The following is a 23,792-nucleotide window of genomic DNA, read 5'->3' as shown; positions in this document are numbered from 1 at the left end:
GTTTCATCAAGATTTGTTACTTTGCAGTGACACATTATTAGGAAGTTACGTTCGTGCTTAAGTTTTGCACAGAATGGCACTTTCAGATCCAGTTGAAAGTCGAAAGTGGTCACGGACTTTCGGAGAAATTTCCTGTCGGAGCACAAAAAAGGCGAGTATGTTGCTCTTTAAAAGAATGACAAGTGAAGAACCATTAAAATTTCGTTCAAAAATGGACATGCCCCTTACCTACACATCTGGAACGATGCAGATCCCCTAACCCATGATGGTTGCCGCTCATCTATATTATTCGTTTCCGATGTCTGGTGTCTCGTTTGCTCCCACCACTACTATATCCACGCATGTCTCTCTCTCTCTTTCACTGCCACTTTCTCGCTCCCACCATCACTCTCTCCTCTCCCTCTTTCGCACTGGTACTGCCTCCTTTCTTTTCCACCACCACTGTCTCTCTGCTACCCTCTTTGAGCACAAAAAAGAGCGATTATATTCGCATGTCAAAACTTTTGGTGTGGGAGTTCGAATGAGGCAGCTGGTTCCCTTCTTTTCTGTCAGAGTCTTAAGGACGAATACTTTCGCCTTGTCTGTGCTCCGAAAGGAGTATCTTCCCGCTGGTTCCTTTCTTTTCCCTGCTACAATGTGTGTACTGCTTATACGAAAACGAATTCTGTAGCTCATTACAATTTAGAAAATATATTTTTTATACTTCGACGCATTTATATACTTGACACACAAACAATAACTAACAATAATCTAAGGTTCACACAAAATCGTTTACCTTACATTTTCTGGATGCTTTGCTCAAAGATCGCAATTCATCGAAAACGCCCGGCTTACGATTCATATCTTAAAAGAGTAAATGTGTATGAGATATATTTTAACAAATTTGCGATCTTTCCAGTTTTACAGGATTTTTGGCAGTCATCTTAACCTTCCTTCAGGCATGTTATTCCCCTTTTATCCCCTGTTTGTCACTGAAGTGACCTCTATAGGCGTGTGACAGTCCATTATTCAGAGACAGCGTGTCATCAAATTTTACTGGGAAGAAATGCTGACGTAGAATTTAGTGTGGCGACCTGAGAAACCCTTGCGATGACCCTAGAACCACTGTTACGTCTCCACTGCGTCAGTTGAAAGTACACTTGCGCCTGAAGCTGGGTATTACGTGTACAATTTGTTACAAATGTGCAGTAACTTTGAACCTCTGGATCTCAGTAACAGAAATATACATGTGAAATCTTATGGGACCCAACTGCTAAGGTCATCAGTCCCTAAGCTAACACACTACTTAACCTAAATTACCCTAAGGACAAACACACACACGCCCATGCCCGAGGGAGGACTCGAACCTCCGCCAGGGCTAGCCGCACAGTCCATGACTGCAGCGCACGAGACCGTTCGGTTAACCCCGCGCGGCAGTAACAGATAAAGGTGTCAAAAAAAATTTCCAGATTCCCTGAGAATATCATCTTAACAAACTATGGTAAAAATTTCAAAGATTTGCCATGAACAAGAATTACGGAAGTGACCGTCCCCGCAATTGGTACTTTTCGTACCTAAAAATCAGGGTTGACCGGGGATTTCTCAGGAAGCACCCATCAACAAATTGCGTTTTTAGCCACCTAAGGACTACCACAGACACCTCTAATGAAAATCAACCGGCCGATTAGCTCAATGTTCCTGGGGTAGAAGAATTGTGCAATGTTTAAATTTTGACCGTGTACTGTAGACTACATAAAGTATGACCATTCTTCCGATAGGTAATACAGACAGTCGCTAAGCCAAGGGCTATATACAACACTTTACTCCGCTACCTCTGTCATCAAAAGACCCCGAAAGATAGCTCCTTAAAAACGCGCACCGTTTTGGAACACATTCTTACTGTGCACTGTTTTACAGGGAGCGGATATCAGCGGAAGCGACCTTTCATTAGTTAAATACACAGTTGCGGGATGACGGTACCCTCCAAACACGGGGAAGCTAATAATGCTGTCTTCTAGGACTTAAACGTGTAACATAAAGAGCACAATTTCCCGGGGCACACGTGAAGTTTCTCTCCATTCAAGAACAACATACTGTGTCCTCTCTATCTTCGCAAGCCGTAAAATGTTTTTAAGGACGCTGCGCTAATGCCTTCGTGCTATTGAACTCATATTTATGTTACTTCGTGGTGGAATGAGGAACTAAAGACCCAGAGTGGCATAGCAATTGGCTGTAATTGACAGACTTTTTACTTACACGTAAGCTCGCTTTCTACGAGTATCCCGGCGTTGTTGATGAGGACGTCGACGCCTGAGAGGTTATCCCTGATCCACTTGAAGGCCGCCAGGATGCTCTGCTCGTCGGCCACGTCTCCCTGCAGAGCGTGCAGCTTGCCTGGAGCATCCTTCAGCTCCAGGGCCTGTGGACGCAGACGTTGCGCGATGAGGAGCGAGCCACGAAGTACTCTCATTTTGGTTTTATGAAGTGAAAATTGTGGCAATAACATTGGTAGTGACGGAGTTCAGGCTTGTGTACCTGAAAAGTCGCTACGTATAGGCACGTACTATTCTCATAGTCCAAGCTGACACCCAGCGCAGTGGCTGATGGAGGAGAGCGTAAATGGGAAACACTTTTAAATCGCTTCCATCTGCCAACAAGTAGAGTATAAACTTCGAGTGTGCAAATAGGTCACACGACTGCGCAGGCTGGCGTAGCCATTAAGGTAGGTTGAAAACAGAAGAAAAGAATTACTTCTTACGCCTTTCACAGTAAGAGACTAATGACTGCTAGGTTCATAATAGACCGAGGGCACCTAACTGTGATGAAGTTTACTTTTCTGAAGAACGAGTACAGAACTCAGATCATTTCGAAAAGCTGCAGCTTCTGTAAGATGTAATAAATGATACAAACTTGATTTACATACGTGAAGATTGGAATGCCAGAGTAGTTAAACATGTCGTGGGAAAATATTGGGAATATACTGTAAATGAAACTAAATTTTCCTACACTCACAACAACCTCAAGGTAAGCTACACGTTCTTCCAGAATAAGGATATTGATAAGTGCACGTTGACTAACACAGGAGTTAGGTCAATTATCTATTACATTCTAGTGAAAAAGATGTCTGGTTCCTTAGTTAAGGACATTTAAAATTTTCGCAGAGTGTGATATTTTTAGCGCCCATTTTCTGATTATGCCGATACAGCCCTAGCAACCAGGTGGAAGAGACTCATGCACTCATTGCTTAAAGACAAAGTCAAATCAACCAATGTTAAAGTAAGATTATTAAATAATCCTTTAGAACTCTACCAATAAAGACTGTATTATTTAGCGAATTCACTTACACAAAACAATATTAATTTAGGAAGGGATACAAATACTGTATAAGTTAAGCAACAGGTGAAACACTAGGAAAGCAAAAAAGGAATGAGGGAATTGAAGAAATAAAGGAGAACAAAGAGCATACTAGAGTTTGCTGCAATCTCTCAATGACCAAGCAAGAGGAAACTGCAGACTGATGAGGAAATAAACAAAGTCACTAATAAAAATAGCTCGCTGAGATAAATTAGAAATTGCAAATTTGTGATAAGGACTACGTGATCAAACTACTGAGGTCATCGGTCCCTAGGCTTACCCACTACTTAATCTAACTTCAACTAACTTACCCTAAGGACAAAACACACACTCCGACGGGGAGAGCCGTGCGAACCGTGACAAGACGCCCCAGACCGCACGGCTACTCCGCGCGGCCGATAAATTAGAAGTAGAGATTAGTTATCAATTACAACCTATATGAAAGACAATACTTGGCTTTCAAAAATTAAGATACTTAAGTACAAGTGCACTAAGTCACGAACAATGGCCAAAACATTAGAAGAAGCTGTGGTATAATCTGAAGGCAAGTTGTCACTACGAAAGTATATTTCATTATGTTATGACATATTTCATAACTTTATAATAAATGGCACAATAATTAAAAAACCAAAACGCAAGAAATGTAAAGAACCTGGCGTGATTAATATTAAAGCTGATTAAGCATAGTGGATTGTTCCAGAAGCTTAGAATTTTACATGTGATCAGTGCCTGTTGGCTACACACTAAAATTCAAAAAGGGTGGCTTAGAGCAAAACTGCCACTGTTTAAAGTAGAGGATCGCAACAACACTCCAAATTTTAGACTTATTAATATGTCAACTAGTATCTACAAAATATATTCAGATGTATTAAATAGGAAAACACATACCTGTAATAAAGAGTTACACCTGGAAAAAGAAAGGTCATGCAGTGACAATATATTTTAATTACAATGTCTGTGTTTTATCTGGTTGCATGTCTGATGGAATTGACTGCTGACGATCCACAGCTAGTATTAAATATTACAAAATGGTTTCGCAAACTGGGAAATGATTTTGACGTCAGCTCTACTATCTTATTCGTGAGGAACGATTATTTGTGCCCGACTGGGACTCGAACCCGGATTTTCGGCTTATCGCGAGTAGTGGCATTGACCACTTCGGCTACCCATGCATGCTTCCCGCACGGCTCCAAACCCCCATATGCCACACCGCCCATATTCCGAAATGCTCGCACATTATGTGATTCCCGCAACAGGGAGAAATAATGTTGTTATCGTCGTTTATAACCTGTCGAGGCGTGTAACACACATTTTAGTTTACAGTGTCTGTTTTTTAATATGCAGTGTCCTCCAAACAGGTAACTATGCCTGTTGCCTTCCTGTTGCGGGAACCACATATTGTGCGAGCATTAGGGATGTGGACGGTGCAACATATGGAGGTTTCGGTTGGTGCTGGGAGCACGTAAGGACAGCTGAAGTGGTCAAAGTTTCCACTCGCAATAGGAGAGAAATCTGGCTACCAGTCCCTGTCGGGATCAGTCAGTCATGCGTTACTAATATATAGTATAGGTGACGTGAAATTATTTCGTAATAAATTATAGATTTATTGTGTGACAAATAAAACACGAAAGAGAAGAATTTAGCAAACTACTGATTTTGAAAAAAAAGTGTGGACGTAGTCCCTGTATGAAATTATGGCAAAAATATGCCTACCCAAATCACTCAATAAAATGCATCAAGAATTACATCTGAACTTACTCTTGATGGCCCAAATCACATCGGATAAGAGATAATAATAAACCAAGACGTGAGACAATGGTGTACTTCACCGCCTGCTATTTTAATACTTATACAGACAATCTCATCCGAAAATGGAAAGGAACAGCGTCCGAAAGGATCAATAGGGACGAGAATAAATACATTAACATACTATTATATGATGATGACATTGTATTACTAGCAAATTCTGAAAACCAACTACAAATATAAATCCATCGTTTACACTTAATGCAAAGGAGCTTAATTTTAAGACGGCGGTAAATGAAACTGATATAATGGCATTCAATAGGAAATACCCATTACTAAACAAAATTGTAACTGAAGATCAAGTTGTGGAACAAGTTCACCACTTCAGTTACCGGGGTAGCTCTATTACCGTTAACAAAGATAAGAATGTAGATGTTAAATTACAGAGTTGTCAGAGCATACGTCATAAACTCAGCAGATCATTGAAAAATAGAGACAGAAACACTAAATTCTACGAGACGATAGCTGTAACTGTTCTAGTCCCGGGCTACGAAGAGAAAATATACTAGCCGTGTCAAGTGGCTGAAATAAAATTTTTACGAGCAGTCGAAGACTTAACGAGACTCCTAATGAAAACATTAGATGAAAACTTAACATTTTTGCAGTAAATAACGAAACAGAGGAACATAAACAAAACCTGAAAAACATTTTGAACGAATGGAAGGAACAAGGATTCCAAAGTTGCCTTACAATACAAACCCAAAAGAAAGAGGGACATAGGACAGCCAGTTAAAAGAGGAAACTGAGGTCAGAACAGGTAGATATAACTGTAAAGGCAAAAGAAGTCCTTCCTTCAATCCGACATAGTGGGAATCCAAAACGCTAGCAGTACTCACGGATGGATCGCACATTTCCCAGTACGCGGTCTCTTTTATAGTAAGTTTGAGTTTCCTAGAATTCTCCAAACAAATCAAAGTCAACCACTCGTTTCTGTTAAAACCTACCTTACGTTTTCTTTCAATCTCATGTCGCTTTGCAACGTTATGATTGAATATTTAATCCACGGAACTGTGTCAAGAAGTGTAGCACTAGTATTGTATTTGAACACGTGTTTTTCCAACTCATCTGCGGTTACTCAGATTTTTCACATTTACTATCACCCAAAGACTAACCTGCGAAACATTCCCGTTCACTGCAGCGTCATCAGCAGTCACAGATCGTTGTTTGTTTTATGCTTCAGATCGTACATGTGAAGAGAGACCATGAGCGGTCCTATCACACTTATCTGGGCCGCTCCTAAGGACACCTTTGTCTCCGACGAACTCTTGCTGTCTAACACAAAGTACTGGATTCCATTACTCAAAATCTCTTTGGGCCACTCACGTAGAGGGTGACAATTATTGAACTATACGAAAAAAAAGTAGCGTAGTTACCAACTACGGCGTACCAACACTTATTCAACGTGTGAACGTCACCACATTTATTCGGATTTAGGTTATGACATGTTCGATATGCCTGCCACCATTGGCGATAATGTGGCGCAGACGAATAGCGAAATTCTGCATGACCCGCTGAAATGTCGGAACATCGATACTGTCGATGACCTACTGAATGGCTGTTTTCGGCTCAGTAATCGGTTAAGAGGTTATTACTGTACACCTTGTCTTTAATATAGCCCCACAAAAGGCAGTCGCGTTGCTCCGATCTGGAGAATGTAGCGGACCATCGAGGCCCATGCCAGTGGACTCTGGGTAACCAGTGCTCCTCCAGGACAACAAAAACTCTCCTGCAGCGGTGGGGACGAGCTCTGTCTAGCATTAACCACATCTTGTCGAAATAAGGGTCACTTTGGATAATGGGGATGAAATCATCTTCCAAAACCTTTATGTAGCGTTCGGTAGTCACTGTGCCATCAAGGAATGTTGCACCGATTATTCTGTGACTGGACACAGCACACCATACAGTCACCCGCTGAGATGAAGAGCCTTCTCTATCGTGAAACGCGGATTCACAGTCCCCCAAATGCACCGGTTTTACTTATTGACGAACCCATCCAAATGAAAGTGAGCTTCGTCGCTAAGCCAAATCATATTCATATCATAATTCTCACCATGCCCCGCGGCCAACTTTGCAGCTTCGTATTTTTTTTTTTAAGCATGTCAACTGCAAATTAGCCATGAAGAAAATTATTGCGTATTTGTGGAGAGCGCCGGCCGCGGTGGTCTAGCGGTTCAGGCGCTCAGTCCGGAACCGCGCGACTGCTACGGTCGCAGGTTCGAATCCTGCCTCGGGCATGGATGTGTGTGATGTCCTTAGGTTAGTTAGGTTTAAGCAGTTCTAAGTTCTAGGGGACTGATGACCACAGATGTTAAGTCCCATAGTGCTCAGAGCCATTTGTGGCGAGCTGTTTCGAGGGTAGAGGTTATGTCCGTTTCTGCACTTACATTTTTCGTCCTGTTCCGTGTCCCTCGTTGGTGTCTCAATCAACTGCTATTCCTGCTATTCAGTGCATTGTTTTCACTCAGTTTTTCATAAATTTTCGGTCACTACTTCATTTCACATGCACTTACACAAAATGTGGCGGAATGTGATCTGAGCAGACACTTCTGACCACATACTCAGTGAGAGGTGTTATGTTATTCTCATTGCTTACTTGTTAATCGTTGGTCTTGTGTTTGTTATGGCACTGATTTCGGAAGTGTGTGTGTGTGCGTGTGGGTGGGTGGGAGAGAGAGAGAGAGAGAGAGAGAGAGAGAGAGAGAGAGAGAGATGGAAAGAGGGGTAGGGTGGTAACCAAGAAAACAGAAGTCCTCTTTTTATTGTTATGTTTTTTTGGGGAGTCACCTTTGTATAGTTCATTGAGTGTTCCAAACAGTGTTTTGTTGCACAGTGTTGTAGTTTCATTCAGGACTCTCTTTTCCTGTATTATTGCTTTTTGTATGTGGTAGTTCTCCTCTGTTGTGAGTTTTTGATAGAGACTGTTGCTTTCTCTGAGGATGTTAATAGCAGTTTCCACGTTTTTTGGGTGGTGGTTTTCTTGTATAAGATGGTCTGCAAATGTGGAGTTTGTGCTCTCACTTCTTAGGGCTCTGAGGTGTTTGGAGTACCTCATTTTGAAATTTCCGCATGTTTGGCCTAAGCAGGCAGACTGGCATGAACTGCAGGTTAACTGATATATTCGAGCTTTGGAGAATTTGTCTGCAGAGGTGTTGTTAGATCTTAGATTCTTCTGTACTGTGTTATTTGTGCGGAATAATATTTGTAGCCTTTGTTTGTTCAGTGTGTTTCTGACGCTGCGGACGTTTTTGTTACTGTATGTTAGTATGTGCCATGTGGTACTCTTTGTAGGGTGTTACCGATATCCTGTGTTGTCTGGAGCTTGTGTTCTTGGTTCTCTTGGTGATTTGTTGACGGTTTGTTCTCTTTTAATTTGTTTTTAATTTTGTTGTTCGGTTTATTTATCATTTGTTTGTTATACCCATTCTCTCTGGCTTTTTGGTGTATTGTATTAGTTCCTGTAATAATAAATAAATGTCATGTTACTAGGGCCTCCCATCAGGTAGACCATTTGCCTGGTACAAGTCTTTCGACGGGGATGAAATGATGATGATTAAGACAACACAACATCCAGTCCCTGAGCGGAGAAAATCTCCGACCCTGCCGGGAATCGAAGCCGGGCCCTTAGAATTGACATTCCGTCGCGCTGACCACTCAGCTACTGGGGGGCGGACTTTAGTTCCTGTGTGTAGCTGAGTTTGTCCAGTGGAGTTCTGTTGAGCCTGTGTAGCAAGTATCTGAAACTTGAGAGTTTGTGTCCTTGGGGGTGGTTGGAGTTGATGTGAATGGTCGTACTTGGAGCTATAGGTTTTCTTAAAATATGTTTGTTGTTGATTCTGCAAATGGTAATGTCTAAGAAATTAAGCTTCATTTCCTCTTCTGTCTCAATGGTGAATATAGTTTTTGGTGAACTGTATTTATGTCACTCTGTAATTGTTTTATTTGGGTATCTGTTTCATCAATCAAGCAAATGATGTCATCTAAAAGTACATATCTGTTCCAGTATATAATCTTGTACTGGTTTGGATGTATGATTTCATTGAATTGTTTTCAATGTGGTTTAGAAATATGTTTGCAAGTAGACCATTGATGGATGAGCCCATTGATAGGCCATCCTTTTGCTGATAGAACTCTTTCTTGAACGTGAACTAGTTCTGTTCTGATATAATCTTCAGGGTGGCTTCTAGTTCATCTATGTGTTACTCATTATGTCCCCTAGATACTGCAGCTGTTTTTTTTTTAACAATGCTGATTGTTTCTTCTACTGGCACATTTGTGTACATGGATGTGATGTCAAAAGATACCTGGGTTGCTGTTGATGGTATGTTTATATCTTTCGTCTTCTCTACCAATTCACTGGTATTTTTTAGGTTTCTGTTGCTTGTGAAAGTGTATAATTTCTGTAGTACTGTATGTAATTAGTATGTACGCTAGGTGGCAAGATGGTGCATTTTTGAAATGTGTTACAGGCCATATTGGACAGTTATTTTTATGTATCTTTGGTAAACTATTGAGGCTTGGTGTTTTGGGATTCTTTTGTGCCATGTATTTGGCTCGAGTTTCCGTGATGGCGACTCTGAGGGTTTTTAAGAGTTTTTTAATGTTTCTTTGGTACCTCCCAGTTTTGTTCTATAAATTCCCCTGCTTTCTTGATGTACCCTGCCTCATTCATCAGTACAAGTGTATTACCTTTGTCTGCTCTGGTGATGATTGCTTTGTGTTTTTGGAGTTTTTTGTTTTTATATATATATATATATATATATATATATATATATATATATATATATTGCTCTGTTGTTTTTGTTTTTGAGATGATGTAGGTCTTGTTCTCTTTTATTACGTGTTTTACCTCTTCTTCTAAAAGTTGCTGTGTCAAGATGGCACTGAAGTTTGGGTTCTCCAACTTTTCTTCTTGCTTTATTATGTATTCTGTTTCTGTGATCAGGTTTTCTATGATTTTGTGTGACATGTTTGTGCTTATGTTGTGTTTATGTTATTCAAGTAATTCGCTTTCTTGTTTCGTTAATTCTACGTCAGTTAAATTGACTGGTCTGTCATGAAACTGATGTTCGGTCCCTACTCGGTCTTCTTTATCTATTGTTGTGGCAGATTTCATGAGGTGATTCAGTGTTTCATTTTGTCTTTCTTTCTTTCTGTTCGTTAGTGTTTCTGTGTAAGACCTGATTTCTTGAGTTATCTCATCCAAATGAGTTGGTGTTTCCAAGAGATTTGCTAATTCAATTTTGTACAGCTGAAGATTAAGCTGCTGTTTTTTCGCATATAGGAAACGTATATCTTCTTCTAACCAAATAACTTTTCTATTGGCTACTCGCGCTGCAGGTAACTTGCTATTTACATTGACTTTTCCAAAACAAGGGGTTATGTTATTACTCATACAGATTTTGTTAAACCTGATATTGAGGATAGTTTTAGGAAGTTGTATTGTTGTATTCTTGACTTTGATGTAGACCTTTGTGGGAAATGCTTGGCTTGGCTTTGAAATACTCATTTTACTAAGGTTTGAAGCTCCTCCATTCGTTCTTCCACACACACACACACTTCCGAAATCAGTGCCACAACAAAACTGTCCATAGGGTGTGAAACATACTGAAGAAATAAGGGCTACAAATATCATTCCACACAAATAACACAGTACAGAAGAATCTAAGATCTAAGAATACCTCTGCAGACAAATTCTCCAAAGCTGGAATGTATCAGTTAACCTTCAGTTCATGCCAGTCGGTCTACTGAGGCCAACAGTCTCTATAAAAAACCTAACAATTGAGGAGAACTACCACATACAAAGAGCAATAATACAGGAAAAGAGACTCCTGAATGAAAACGCAACACTGTGAAACAAAACACTGTTTGGAACATTCAATGAACTATACAAAGGTGACTCCTCACGAAAAACATAACAACAGAAAAAGGAATTCTGTTTTCTTGGTTACCAAGCTACCCCTCTTTCCATCTCTCTCTCTCTCTCTCTGTCTCTCTCTCTCTCTCTCTCACACACACACACACACACACACACACACACACACACACACACACACACACACTTCCGAAATCAGTGCCACAACAAACACAAGACCAACGATGAACAAGTAAGCAATGAGAATAACATAACACCTCTCACTGAGTGTGTTGTCAGAAGTGTCTGCTCAGATTACATTCCGTCACATTTTTTGTAAGTACATGACAGGTGAAGTAGTGAGCAGAAATTCGGAAAAACTGATTGAAAACAATGCACTAAATAGCAGTTGATTGAGACACGAACCGGGGACTCGAAACAGGACGAAAAATGTAAGTAAAGAAACGAACATAACCTCTACCCTCGAAACAGCTCTCCACAAATACGCATTAATTTTCATCACGGTTAGTTTGCAGATGACATGCTGTCAAAAAGACGATGGGAACGAGCACTGAAATTGATGTATAATAATACAGTTTAGCTAGCGATGTAATTTTAAAGTGAGCGTCTAAACCAGGGGTCTCCAAACGTTTTAGTCCGCGGGCCACATTGACTCCTCCACGAAGTCATAAGGGCCAAGATCTACCTAGTGTGATTAAAGCACCCTAGCACTCCATGATCACCGTAATGTAAGGCTAAAGGAAAGATGAAATTGCAAAAATCTAAGGTTGTGGGAATAGCTAGAACTGAAACGAATTACAATTTTTATTTAATTACATAATTTTGATTGGTGGACGTACCTGACCGAAATTCTGGCGTATTTTATTTTGGCGAATTTCACCGAATTTCACTGTATATTCTTCACGAAAGCGTCCTGCAAAGTTAACGAAATCTCAAAATCATTGTTAGCAACACTATTACTGCAAGACGTAACAGAGGTAGAGTATGTCAACGCCATGTTATTTCAAGCGGCGCAACAATATAGTTATGTAGTCTTGTAGCTAGTAGCAGAGCCAGAGCATATATTTGATAGTTCTGTTTCGTGACTATGTCTATGTTGCTAGTGTCTCACGACTTTTTTAGTGTTTATACGCTGTACTAGTAGGTGAGACGACGAAGTGTAGCACAATTCAAAGTTTGAATTCGAAGAGACAAGGAAAATCTGAAAATCGAAATACGTATAGCACGACTTGAGTATTTTTTCACTGTGTCTTTTAGTGGAACTACAGTGTAATTGTGAGCATTTAATTTAATAATTAAAGTACCTTAAAAATAAATTCATTGCATTTCGTATAGGCAGACTGCTCCCTAGTTTTATTAGTATTAAATAGCACAATTTTATTTTCAGGTTACAATCTTTTGTGAAGTTCTGTACAAATATGGAAAAGAAACGAAAGGTTGACAGTGATTGTAGAATTTTTAAAGAGCAGTGGGGATGTCAATATTTTGTGGTGGAGTCAAGCAACAAACCAATGTGTATTATTTGCAATGAAGCAATATCAGTGTTCAAAGAATACAATATAATACGTCATTATGAGACTAAGCACTCTCATAATTACTCCAGGATTCGAACGATTAGAAATGTATGTGTGGTGTCACTGCCAGACACCACACTTGCTAGGTGGTAGCTTAAATCGGCCGCGGTCCATTAGTACATGTCGGACCCGCGTGTCGCCACTGTGTGATCGCAGACCGAGCGCCACCACACGGCAGGTCTCGAGAGACGTACGAGAACTCGCCCCAGTTGTACGACGACGTTGCTAGCGACTATACGGACGAAGCCTTTGCTCTCATTTGCCGAGAGACAGAATAGCCTTCAGCTAAGTTCATGTCTACGACCTAGCAAGGCGCCGTTAGCCTTAGATAGCTTGTATCTAAAGAGTCGCACTTGTATCGCCACAATCTCCAGATGTCTCATCAAGAACGATGTATACAAAGGATGGATTAAAAGTTAAGTAGTCCAGAAGATACGTACTTTTCTTTATGGCATTCATTAAGTCTCCTGTTTCAGACCTCACTCCATCCTTCGTGAGTTAGCGCGTGCATCTTGGCCGCCTATTTCAATTAGTGTGCGTAGTGTTGGCAAGTCTGCCGACACAACAGTATGAGTCTCTGAAACGCCAGCTAAAAACCCAGCAGTCGCTGTTTAAGAAAGTAAATGCTGAACAACATGCTGCAACTCGTGTGGCTCATTTAATAGCGAAACACCGTAAGCCATTAACGACGGTGAATTAATTAAGAACTGCATTATTGCAACAGCAGAAGAAATGTGCCCAGAAAAAGTTAATTTATTTAGAAACATAAGTTTGTCGGCAAACACTGTGGCTCGAAGAATAGATGACATTATACAAAGTATATCAGCACAACTGCGTGACAAAAATCAAGACTTAGACTGGTTCTCTTTGGCCGTGGATGAGTCAACAGATGTATCAGATACTGCTCAAGTACTACTTTTTATTCGAGGGATTGACAAAAATTATGAAGTGTGTGAAGAGCTCCTTGATGTTCACAGTATTCACGGGACGACCACTGGCGAAGATATTTTTAAAGGAGTTGAAAGGGCGGTTCAGAAAAACAATCTTCAGTGTAAGAAATTAAAATGTATTGCAACTGATGGTGGCAAAAACATGTGTGGGAAAAATAAAAGTGTTGCTCTCCTTTCTAAGGCCGTAGAAAGTGACGGTGGCTCAAAACCATTAGTAATGCATTGTATTATTCACCAACAGTCTTTGTGTGGAAAACATTTAGATATGTCAGAAGTTTTAAAGCCAGTTATTTCAGTTGTTAATTATATCAGATCCCATGCACTCAGTCATCGCCAGTTCCGCGAGATTCTTGAAGATATTGAGGAAAGCGACTTGCCATATTGTACTGCAGTGGGCTAGCTTAGCTGCGGTAAAGTTCTGACCCGTTTTTTTTTAACTCCGAATAGTAACTGAAATTTTTTTGAACGAAAGGAATCGCCCTCTGGCTGAGTTACGGAACGGAGATTGGTTATGGAAGCTAGCATTTTATACAGACTTAACTAAACATATGAATGACATTAATTTAAAACTGCAAGGTCAAAACCAGCTTCTGCCTGATTTACACATGCATGTTGTCCCTTCGACAAAATATTGCTTTGTTTCAATCTGAGTTGAACAAAGTATGCTTCACGCATTTTAATACATGCCAAACATTCGGTCAGGAAACTGAGATTCCATTTCCTGTAACATTCACAATTGAAGTTTTTGGCGCTTTAAAAATTAATTTTGAATCACGTTTTTCAGATATCGATGCAAATTCAAACGATATCAAGATATTTCAAAACCCCTTTGACGTCGATATAGAAGCGTTACCCGCAGAACTGCAGTTTGAAATTATTGATTTGCAATGTAGCGACTTTTTTAAAGAAAAACATTCAGTTAACATTAATGGAATTTTATAAGTGTCTTCCATCCACACAGTTTCCAAATTTACATAAATTTGCCCGCGGCTTTTTTCCGCTTTTGGCACTACTTATTTGTGTGAAAAAACTTTCTGCAAAATGAAACATGCAAAAAGTATTTACAGATCAAAATTAAGTGATGAGAATCTGAAGTCGCTGATGATTATCTCTGCCAGTAAACTTGATCCCAAACTGGAGATAATTATGAAAGGAAAGTTACAGCTACATAAAAGTCACTAATTATGACTAAGATGTTAAATTTCTTTACGTGAATACTCTAACACTGTGAGTTTTCAAGATATAAATTAATTACTGTTATTTTTATACATCAGTTACAACTAAAATATCCAATATCATTATGTACACCAGGTATTGTATTTTCATTAAATTGCCTTTAAATAAAAATATTTTATACGATTTACTTGCTATGTGTATTTTACAACCTAATCAAAAGAAAGTGAAACCTCGCTTAAGAAGCATCTTCCATAGTGATTGATTGCTAAGGCTAGTCACCGCAGTGACGTCCATTTGAAAGTCTTGCACCAGACTCGTGAGTAGAATGAAATGCAAAGAATTTTTTTTACTTAAAAAGTTTTCACCAAACTAGTCTGTTAACCGTTCTTTTTTTTTTTTTTTTCACTATCGCACGGAGAATGGTCTGTCTGTTTATTGTGGATAGCCACAAGTTTAACCATGACCTTCCGCTTTGTAAAGATAGAGCTCCGACGATGTCGCGGTGTATTGGTCGCGATAGGCCTCGAAACTCAGTTGTTGGCAGTATAGGCACCACCTCAAATATTTGGCGGGCTGGATACCGGGGGTGTCTGGGGCCAGCTAACGCGGGCCGGTTTGCCGGTCCTCGCGGGCCGGTTTCGGAGACCCCTGGTCTAAACCAAACTAAGAAAATTGCAAATATTGTATTTTTTAGGTCTGCAGCAGTTAAATTATTAGAAATGTGATATTATACTTTACAGAAATAAAAATTTGACCACAGAAGATGACACATTGGTGTCGAAACATGTCTGGGTAAATATAAAAATCAACTAATTGTGTTTGCATAAGGCTGATTTCCAAAACAACCCAGTTTTTAAATCGCAAACACGGAAGAACGAAAAGAGGAGCTTCAAACCGTAGTAAAATGAGTAAATAAAATAGAGTACTAAAAGAAGAATTTAGGTGACTGAATTTGTACCTAAACATGAAATGCGTGGAGGTAGTGAACACTGAATCGCAGCTTCAGCTTTCGTTAGCTTTAGTTCAAAACTTCGTAAAGGTGTCGGTTGTTGCTTTTCACTGGCTTCCCTTTACAACTAAGCAGAAAAATTAAAATTAGAACACTGATCACCGACGACCAGCATAACCGGAAGAAAGTTTAGTATTTACACTCTGGTTATTAGCAGTCGGAAACATTACTATCTGTTTCACAATTCAATAGTTATAAGGAAGTTATCAATAAACTACGATTAATGAAATGTGAGATACGCATACGACCTATCACACGGGCTACTTGATAAAATCTGCTACGTATTTTTTATAGGGTAGATGGTGTGATCCCACGTAAAACACCTTTATTTATGAACAAAAGTCTCTAACGTAACTGTGATACATCAGTCATATTATTAGAGCTACCAAGAACGTACGCAACGAAAATGAGTCGGTCGTTCGTGTATTTTTAATCAGCGTAATAGATGCATATTCGCACTTATTTACTTTCAAGGAAATTTACTGTGCTTTTATTTTTTAATAAAAATAAATACAACGGTTATGCTTATTCATTCTGTGTCAGACTGGTGAAAGTATCTATGAAATTTATCGTCTTTCTCACATCTCCCATTGGGACCTTAGTTATTTTTCTGTCAGTCATATTTCCTTTCGCAACTGTGATATGCATCTCTTCCATTTCAGCAGCGCGATTACATTCTCTTCGGCTACTCCATCTCTCATTTTAACGCACGTAAAAAAGGACAAAATAGCACAAGAGCTTTTTGTACTGCTAGCACTGTAACAAAGAGGGCAGTAACTTCCTTTGATGGTTCACTAAACGACGGAAATAAGGGAAACATGAGCGAACGCAGGCGAATGCCAACAAAACTCAACCGCACGCAGTTTGCTCCCGCACACATAGTGTTTATATCTGGGCGTTCATTGTTGCGCATTCGCTTGTGTTCTCTTCGGTGGTAACCCTAGAACACTAAAAGTGGGACTCAGGGGGGGGGGGGGGGAAAGATTACATGATTACATTGCTACTAAACCACCCTGAAGTTTACCAATCCACATTTTATTCGAAAGACATCGTAGTGTATTTACAGGTTATGCGTTAGTTAATTACAGTTAGATCTACAATAGTATGTTGCATACCAAATTAAGTACAAAATGTCCTGTCCTATGCTTCACTGCAACTTTAAATTTTACGAAGGGTTAGTAAGTTAGGGTAAAGAGTCTGTATAAACTGGTGAAACGAGAACATCTGTAGTTCTCATCTTTAAAATCACTTATTATGTTTTTGAGCTAGTATACTGGTTCGGAGCATTCTTCTACACACAAGCGTTCTATTTTCTTGACTCTGCACTGACACACAGTATTTTGCGTTTGCATATTTTTATAGATTCGCATTCACCTCGTGTACTGTGTTTTGATTGCAGCCAAGTGTCCTAAAATATCTCTGCGCGTAAGAACACACACACACACACACACACACACACACACACAGTTAGGTTCTTAGAAACACAGTGAAATACAGACGTTGCCACGGCCATAGAAAACAAGACAAGGAATCGCATTTCACGAGATCAAAACATTGTACAGCGAGTGAATCAGGACGTACAAAAACAAGAAAACAGTACGCTAAAAAATCACACACCTTTTTATACAAGGAACCACGGAAACAATGTAGGACACACAATTTTAACATCACTGCTGTTTACGATCTCGTTAACATGATTTATAAGGATACGCATAACTGTTACAGTGACCACTGAAGATATTTTAAATAAATCGAACGTATCTGACCCAAATCAGATTTCATTATTGTTGCAAGAAAATAAAATGACTGACACATTACGTATGGAACAGCGATTGCAGTAGACAGGCCTGAAAAGAACACGAGTTTAGGCCCACCTTAACTCTGTCCACTCTCCTCGCGAGCCCCACGACGGTGAGTCCCTTCCTGAGCAGCGCCTGCGTGATGGCCGCTCCTATTCCGGCACTGGCGCCAGTAACCAGTGCGACGCGGCCTGCGTACCTCTCCATGACTGCGGTTCGCTTCTGTGCTCGGCGGCTACTAAATGGCGCAGCCGGCAGGCGCTGTTACGTCTATGCTCTCTGCTGACCTTGGGAGTGGCTGTTACTGCTTACTCATTCGCGCATTTCGCAACGGAGTCTGCTGTTCCCCTCCCTTCCCCTCTCCACGACGGCTAATGGAGCTACTTCCTATCTAGCACTCAATGTCAGAAACATACTAGCGACACGTTACCTCGGTAGGCATAACAGCTGAATATCGTCTCTTAATGTATGAGAATACTCTCAGATTACGCCATATGAGCCGGTAGAAATATGTCGGAATGGAATGCTCGAGAACCATTGCGATTCTGAATAACTGTGTCTAAAGTGAAAGATACCTGAAATTAAATGTGTTTGGATTTTTAGAACATCTTTCGAATATTTTAAGATATATTTAACCATGAATGCATTTTATGACGTACCAAAAAATATTTCTTATGGAAAATCATGAATATTTTTAATCTAGATTACGCGTATTCGATGTAGTTTGTTCCCCTTCACCCTCTGTCGCACTCCCTTTTATGACTACACAACATTATTTCTGATGTGTCGGCAGCTGGGCCAACACCTTGTAAATAGAGGTGGCTTAAAGGGCACGCGAGACTAACGCAGACGGGCGTGAAGTACTGGAACAGGATACGTAATTAATGCTATGAAGAAAAGAACGGAGCTTCTCATATACTTATCTTTAATGTCTTCTTGTACATCTCTATGGTGAACACAAGTGAGACTCTAATTACAATCACTGTAAGGCTAATGGCGCCTTGCTAGTTCGTAGCCATTAACTTAGCTGAAGGCTATTCTGTCTCTCGGCTCATGAGAGAGAAAGGCTTCGTACGTCTAGTCGCTAGCTCTGTCGTCCGTACAACTGGGGTGAGTTCGAGTCAGTCTCTCGAGACCTGCCTTGTGGTGGCGCTAGGTTTGCGATCACACAGTAGCGACACGCGGGTCCGACATGTACTACCGGACCGCGGCCGATTTAAGCTACCACCTAGCACGTGTGGTGTCTGGCTGAGACACCACAATTTCAAGATGGTTGGTTAGAAAATCTGTAGCAGCCTTGCCGCAAAACTGCGTGAACGGACGGACCAGCGGACCTGCGCTGCTCAAGGTCGGCCTAGCCATCAGACACTGTCGCCAGAGGTCACCCGATAACATCGCCCGATAGCTCCATCTTAGACCTTCCGATCTCTTTCGTCCTTTTTTGCCAGGGCCAAGGAGGCTAGCTAGGTTAGGTTAGACCATTCTGTGTGTGAAGTAGGTTCGATTTTAATCTCTTAGGACGGGATGGATGCCGCGACGCCTCTGTGCTTGGATACGAGTGCTGCATAGCGGCTTCTGGTAATAAAGATAACGCCGGATGTGTGAATGAGCTTTGCTGTCTCGTAAGCAACGTGGCGAGTACTATGGACTGTGTCGTCAGTTATCGGCACAATCAGACAAGTTCTACAAATGTATGAGACGACGAGAGAAACATTCTGTTACATACTCGAGAGAATTCGTGGTGGCATTGAAAAACAAGTTCCGAACATTCTGTTTGGCTGTATTTATTTATAGTTGTACAGACGTACGTCAATTAACCTCCAATGACTGTCATTTAGTGCACGAGTGAAAGACAATCATAAAGTGTAGCATAAGATACTCGGCACACGTAAGGCTCTTAAAAGTGGAAATACATACCGTACACTACATTTGCAAAACATTTCATGTTAACAGAATAACTATCCTACTACCATAAAACGCCAGTAAGCAGTAATATTAATTTGTAGGCAACTAATGACAACCCACCACAAAAAGAGATCCAGCAGCTATAAACCTGTAAGATATGCCACCCTTCTCACTTAATCATACACTACTGGTCATTAAAATTGCTACACCATGAAGATGACGTGCTACAGACCAAAATTTAACCGACAGGAAGAAGATGCTGTGATATGCAAATGATTAGATTTTCAGAGCATTCGCACAAGGATGGCGCCGGTGGCGACACCTACAACGTGCTGACATGAGGGAAGTTTCCAACCGATTTCTCATACACAAACAGCAGTTCACCGGCGTTGCCTGGTGAAACGTTGTTGTGATGCCCCGTGTAAGGAGGGGAAATGCGTACCATCACGTTTCCGACTTTGATAAAGGTTTACTTTGATAAAGGTCGGGTTGTAGCCTATCGCGATTGCGGTTTATCGTATCGCGACATTGCTGCTCGCGTTGGTCGATATCCAATGACTGTTAGCAGAATATGGAATCGGTGGGTTCAGGAGGGTAATATGGAACGCCGTGCTGGATCCCAACGGCAACGTATCACTGGCAGTCGAGATGACAGGCATCTTCTTCGCATGGCTGTAACGGATCGTGCAGCCACGTCTCGATGCCTGTCTGATCAAATGGGGACGTTTGCAAGACGACAACCATCTGAACGAACAGTTCGACGACGTTTACAGCAGCATGGACTATCAGCTCGGAGACCATGGCTGCGGTTACCGTTGACGCTGCATCACAGACAGGAGCGCCTGCGAAGGTCTTCTCAACGACGAACCTGGGTACACGAATTGCAAAACGTCATTTTTTCGGATGAATGTAGGTTCTGTTTACAGCGTCATGAGGGTCGCATCCGTGTTTGGCGACATCGCGGGGAACGCACGTTGGAAGCGTGTATTCGTCATCGCCATACTGGCGTATCACCCGGCGTGATGGTATGGGGTGCCATTGGTTACACGTCTCGGTCTCTTCTTGTTCACATTGACGGCACTTTGAACAGTGGACGTTACATTTCAGATGTGTTACGACCCGTGGCTCTACCCACCATTCGATCCCTGCGAAATCCTACATTTCAGCAGGATAATGCACGACCGCATGTTGCAGGTCCTGTACGGGCCTTTCTGGATACAGAAACTGCCCTGATCAGCACATTCTCCATTTCTCTGACCCATTGAAAACGTCTGGTCAATGGTGGCCGAGCAACTGGCTCGTCACAAAACGCCTGTCACTACTCTTGATGAACTGTGGTATCGTATTGAAGCTGCATGGGCAGCTGTACCTGTACACGCCATCCAAGCTCTGACTCAATGCACAGGCGTATCAATGCCGTTATTACGGCCACAGGTGGTTGTTCTCGGTAATGATTTCTCAGGATCTACACACCCAAAGTGCATGAAAATGTAATCACATGTCAGTTCTAGTATAATATATGTGTCCAATGAATACCAGGTTATCATCTGCATTTCTTCTTGGTGTAGCAAGTTTAATTACCAGTAGTGTATTTCATTTTAGAGGTTATAATCTATGCTTAAAATTTCCACTAATGATTTTGCCTATTTGAGGTTCTGAATAAACTTGCGATTTCCATTCATTGCTTTCGACCTATATCCCAGTTATGATATTTTAACCCTCAGGATGCTACAAACTTACTCTTTCTTGGACTAAACTTATCAGTTTCTCACGCTCCATATTGTGTGCGAGAACGTCGGTCGATACTTTCGGGAGATAAGGTCGGCTATTGTGTGGTCGTGTACTGATTTGAAAAGATCGGCCGTGTCTGGCCGATAACGGTCGTCGGCGGTATCCACCGATATTGGAGTCGCTATGACCACAGCCTCAGTTGCGTCAGATATCCGTCGGCGTGCGTACCTACCAATAGGTAAAATTCTGGCAACGTGTGGCGCGCACAGCGCGGGTCAGCAAAAGAAGGAACGGCAGTGCGAACCGAGCCGCCGTGTTTTTCGAATAGCTATAACTTCAGTCCGCGGGCCACGTGGGTCGCGTTAAACGCGAGCCCACCACAGGCGCGTGCGGAATCTTTTTTGCAGCTCTCGGTTCACTTCATCGCGTCCACGAAATACAGGGCGCCAAGCGATCGCGAGGAGAAGGTTCGTTTCGTTGCGGACACGCGTCCACTGTTCTCCCGCGATCACGTGATCGCTCGACTCGCTCGTCTCCCAGGAGCGAACACCCTCCGGCATCAGTGGAACTGTTATGCAACCACATTCATCGCAATCGCCTGTTAATGGACATTTCGATCTCATTTCGTTTTTCTCATTTGTTGATTTACTCATTTGGCAGAATATACACATTTTCGGCATGTATACCTGTCAGTTCCCATTGCCACAGTGTCACCATAGCCTACATCCTGAACAAAGTATCAGGGTGTGGCCGGCTGACTACACGACTCCAAATTTGCACCACAGAACAAAATTCACAAGATATTTGATGTAATTATACACTCGTTCCCCAATATTTAGTGACAGAAGTAAAAGAGTGTCATTTACAGGCAGCTATTGTACACTGCCTGACAATAACGATGAAGCATCCAGAAAACGCGCTCGGGTGTCGGTGTAACTTTGTACTCGTAGAAACCATGTATGGGTTTGTAAATGATGAGAGTAGCAAATCTCTGTGACAGGTGGAATGGCCACTGGTGCACATTAGTGTTGTTCGCGTTGCGTTATGTTACCAGGCCTGGTAGGATACGTCAAGTGCATGAACAGCGTTAGATGTTGACGGATCACTATCAAGGACAAAGAGATGCAGCATAGTCGTGTGAGAAGCGATACAGAAAAGAAAGCAGAGGGCGGCTCGATTAGATTGTAGGAAGTCAAGCGTTGCGCTCGACGCCTTAATGAAACCGAATGAGCGCTATACGATAGCTGCCTATTACCACGGCTTGAAATGTACGTCCTAACGGATGGAAGTAATCTAACCGACTAAATGAAAACTTGTAGGTAAGGAAACATTAATGAAACACGTTGTGGCAAATTTTTAGTTAAAAACCTATCACATAAGCTTTTAAATGCATTAATGTTCATATGTGCAACCTCTGAAGTGACACTGCTTTTAGATTCACAATGAAGCAGCTATATTTAGTAAATATCGGTGTTTTCCTTGCTGGAAATTTATTTTACTTCTTTTTATTTCTTTTGTAGCTGATAAATCAACTTCAGTTCCAACAGAAATACACTCCTGGAAATTGAAATAAGAACACCGTGAATTAATTGTCCCAGGAAGGGGAAACTTTATTGACACATTCCTGGGGTCAGCTACATCACATGATCACACTGACAGAACCACAGGCACATAGACACAGGCAACAGAGCATGCACAATGTCGGCACTAGTACAGTGTATATCCACCTTTCGCAGCAATGCAGGCTGCTATTCTCCCATGGAGACGATCGTAGAGATGCTGGATGTAGTCCTGTGGAACGGCTTGCCATGCCATTTCCACCTGGCGCCTCAGTTGGACCAGCGTTTGTGCTGGACGTGCAGACCGCGTGAGACGACGCTTCATCCAGTCCCAAACATGCTCAATGGGGGACAGATGCGGAGATCTTGCTGGCCAGGGTAGTTGACTTACACCTTCTAGAGCACGTTGGGTGGCACGGGATACATGCGGACGTGCATTGTCCTGTTGGAACAGCAAGTTCCCTTGCCGGTCTAGGAATGGTAGAACGATGGGTTCGATGACGGTTTGGATGCACCGTGCACTATTCAGTGTCCCCTCGACGATCACCAGTGGTGTACGGCCAGTGTAGGAGATCGCTCCCCACACCATGATGCCGGGTGTTGGCCCTGTGTGCCTCGGTCGTATGCAGTCCTGATTGTGGCGCTCACCTGCACGGCGCCAAACACGCATACGACCATCATTGGCACCAAGGCAGAAGCGACTCTCATCGCTGAAGACGACACGTCTCCATTCGACCCTCCATTCACGCCTGTCGCGACACCACTGGAGGCGGGCTGCACGATGTTGGGGCGTGAGCGGAAGACGGCCTAACGGTGTGCGGGACCGTAGCCCAGCTTCATGGAGACGGTTGCGAATGGTCCTCGCCGATACCCCAGGAGCAACAGTGTCCCTAATTTGCTGGGAAGTGGCGGTGCGGTCCCCTACGGCACTGCGTAGGATCCTACGGTCTTGGCGTGCATCCGTGCGTCGCTGCGGTCCGGTCCCAGGTCGACGGGCACGTGCACCTTCCGCCGACCACTGGCGACAACATCGATGTACTGTGGAGACCTCACGCCCCACGTGTTGAGCAATTCGGCG

The 23,792-nt window shown here is 42.0% G+C and overlaps 1 protein-coding gene across 7 annotated transcripts in view; it reads right to left on the bottom strand.

Moving 5' to 3' along the window:
* The window catches only part of LOC126237512 (farnesol dehydrogenase-like), a 269,788-nt gene that overhangs the window by 154,892 nt on the left and 91,104 nt on the right, over positions 1-23,792 (bottom strand). For 3 of the 7 annotated variants that reach the window (XM_049947676.1, XM_049947677.1, XM_049947672.1), the window contains exons 1-2: positions 17,595-17,784; positions 2,236-2,398 (exon numbers count right to left, since the gene is read on the bottom strand). The exons of 2 other annotated variants lie outside the window; for them this stretch is intronic. In XM_049947676.1, coding sequence (XP_049803633.1) covers positions 2,236-2,398; positions 17,595-17,726 — 295 coding nt within the window. In that variant the 5' untranslated portion in view covers positions 17,727-17,784. Of the gene's footprint in view, positions 1-2,235; positions 2,399-17,594; positions 17,785-23,792 lie in introns of those variants that run through there. 2 more of the 7 variants (XM_049947673.1, XM_049947678.1) reach the window with 2 other exon arrangements.

The sequence above is a fragment of the Schistocerca nitens genome, chromosome 2, assembly GCF_023898315.1.
Source record: "Schistocerca nitens isolate TAMUIC-IGC-003100 chromosome 2, iqSchNite1.1, whole genome shotgun sequence".
Taxonomy (NCBI): Eukaryota; Metazoa; Arthropoda; class Insecta; order Orthoptera; family Acrididae; genus Schistocerca; species Schistocerca nitens.
Note: the sequence above shows the minus strand (reverse complement) of the source record. Positions and strands in the feature narration are given on the sequence as shown.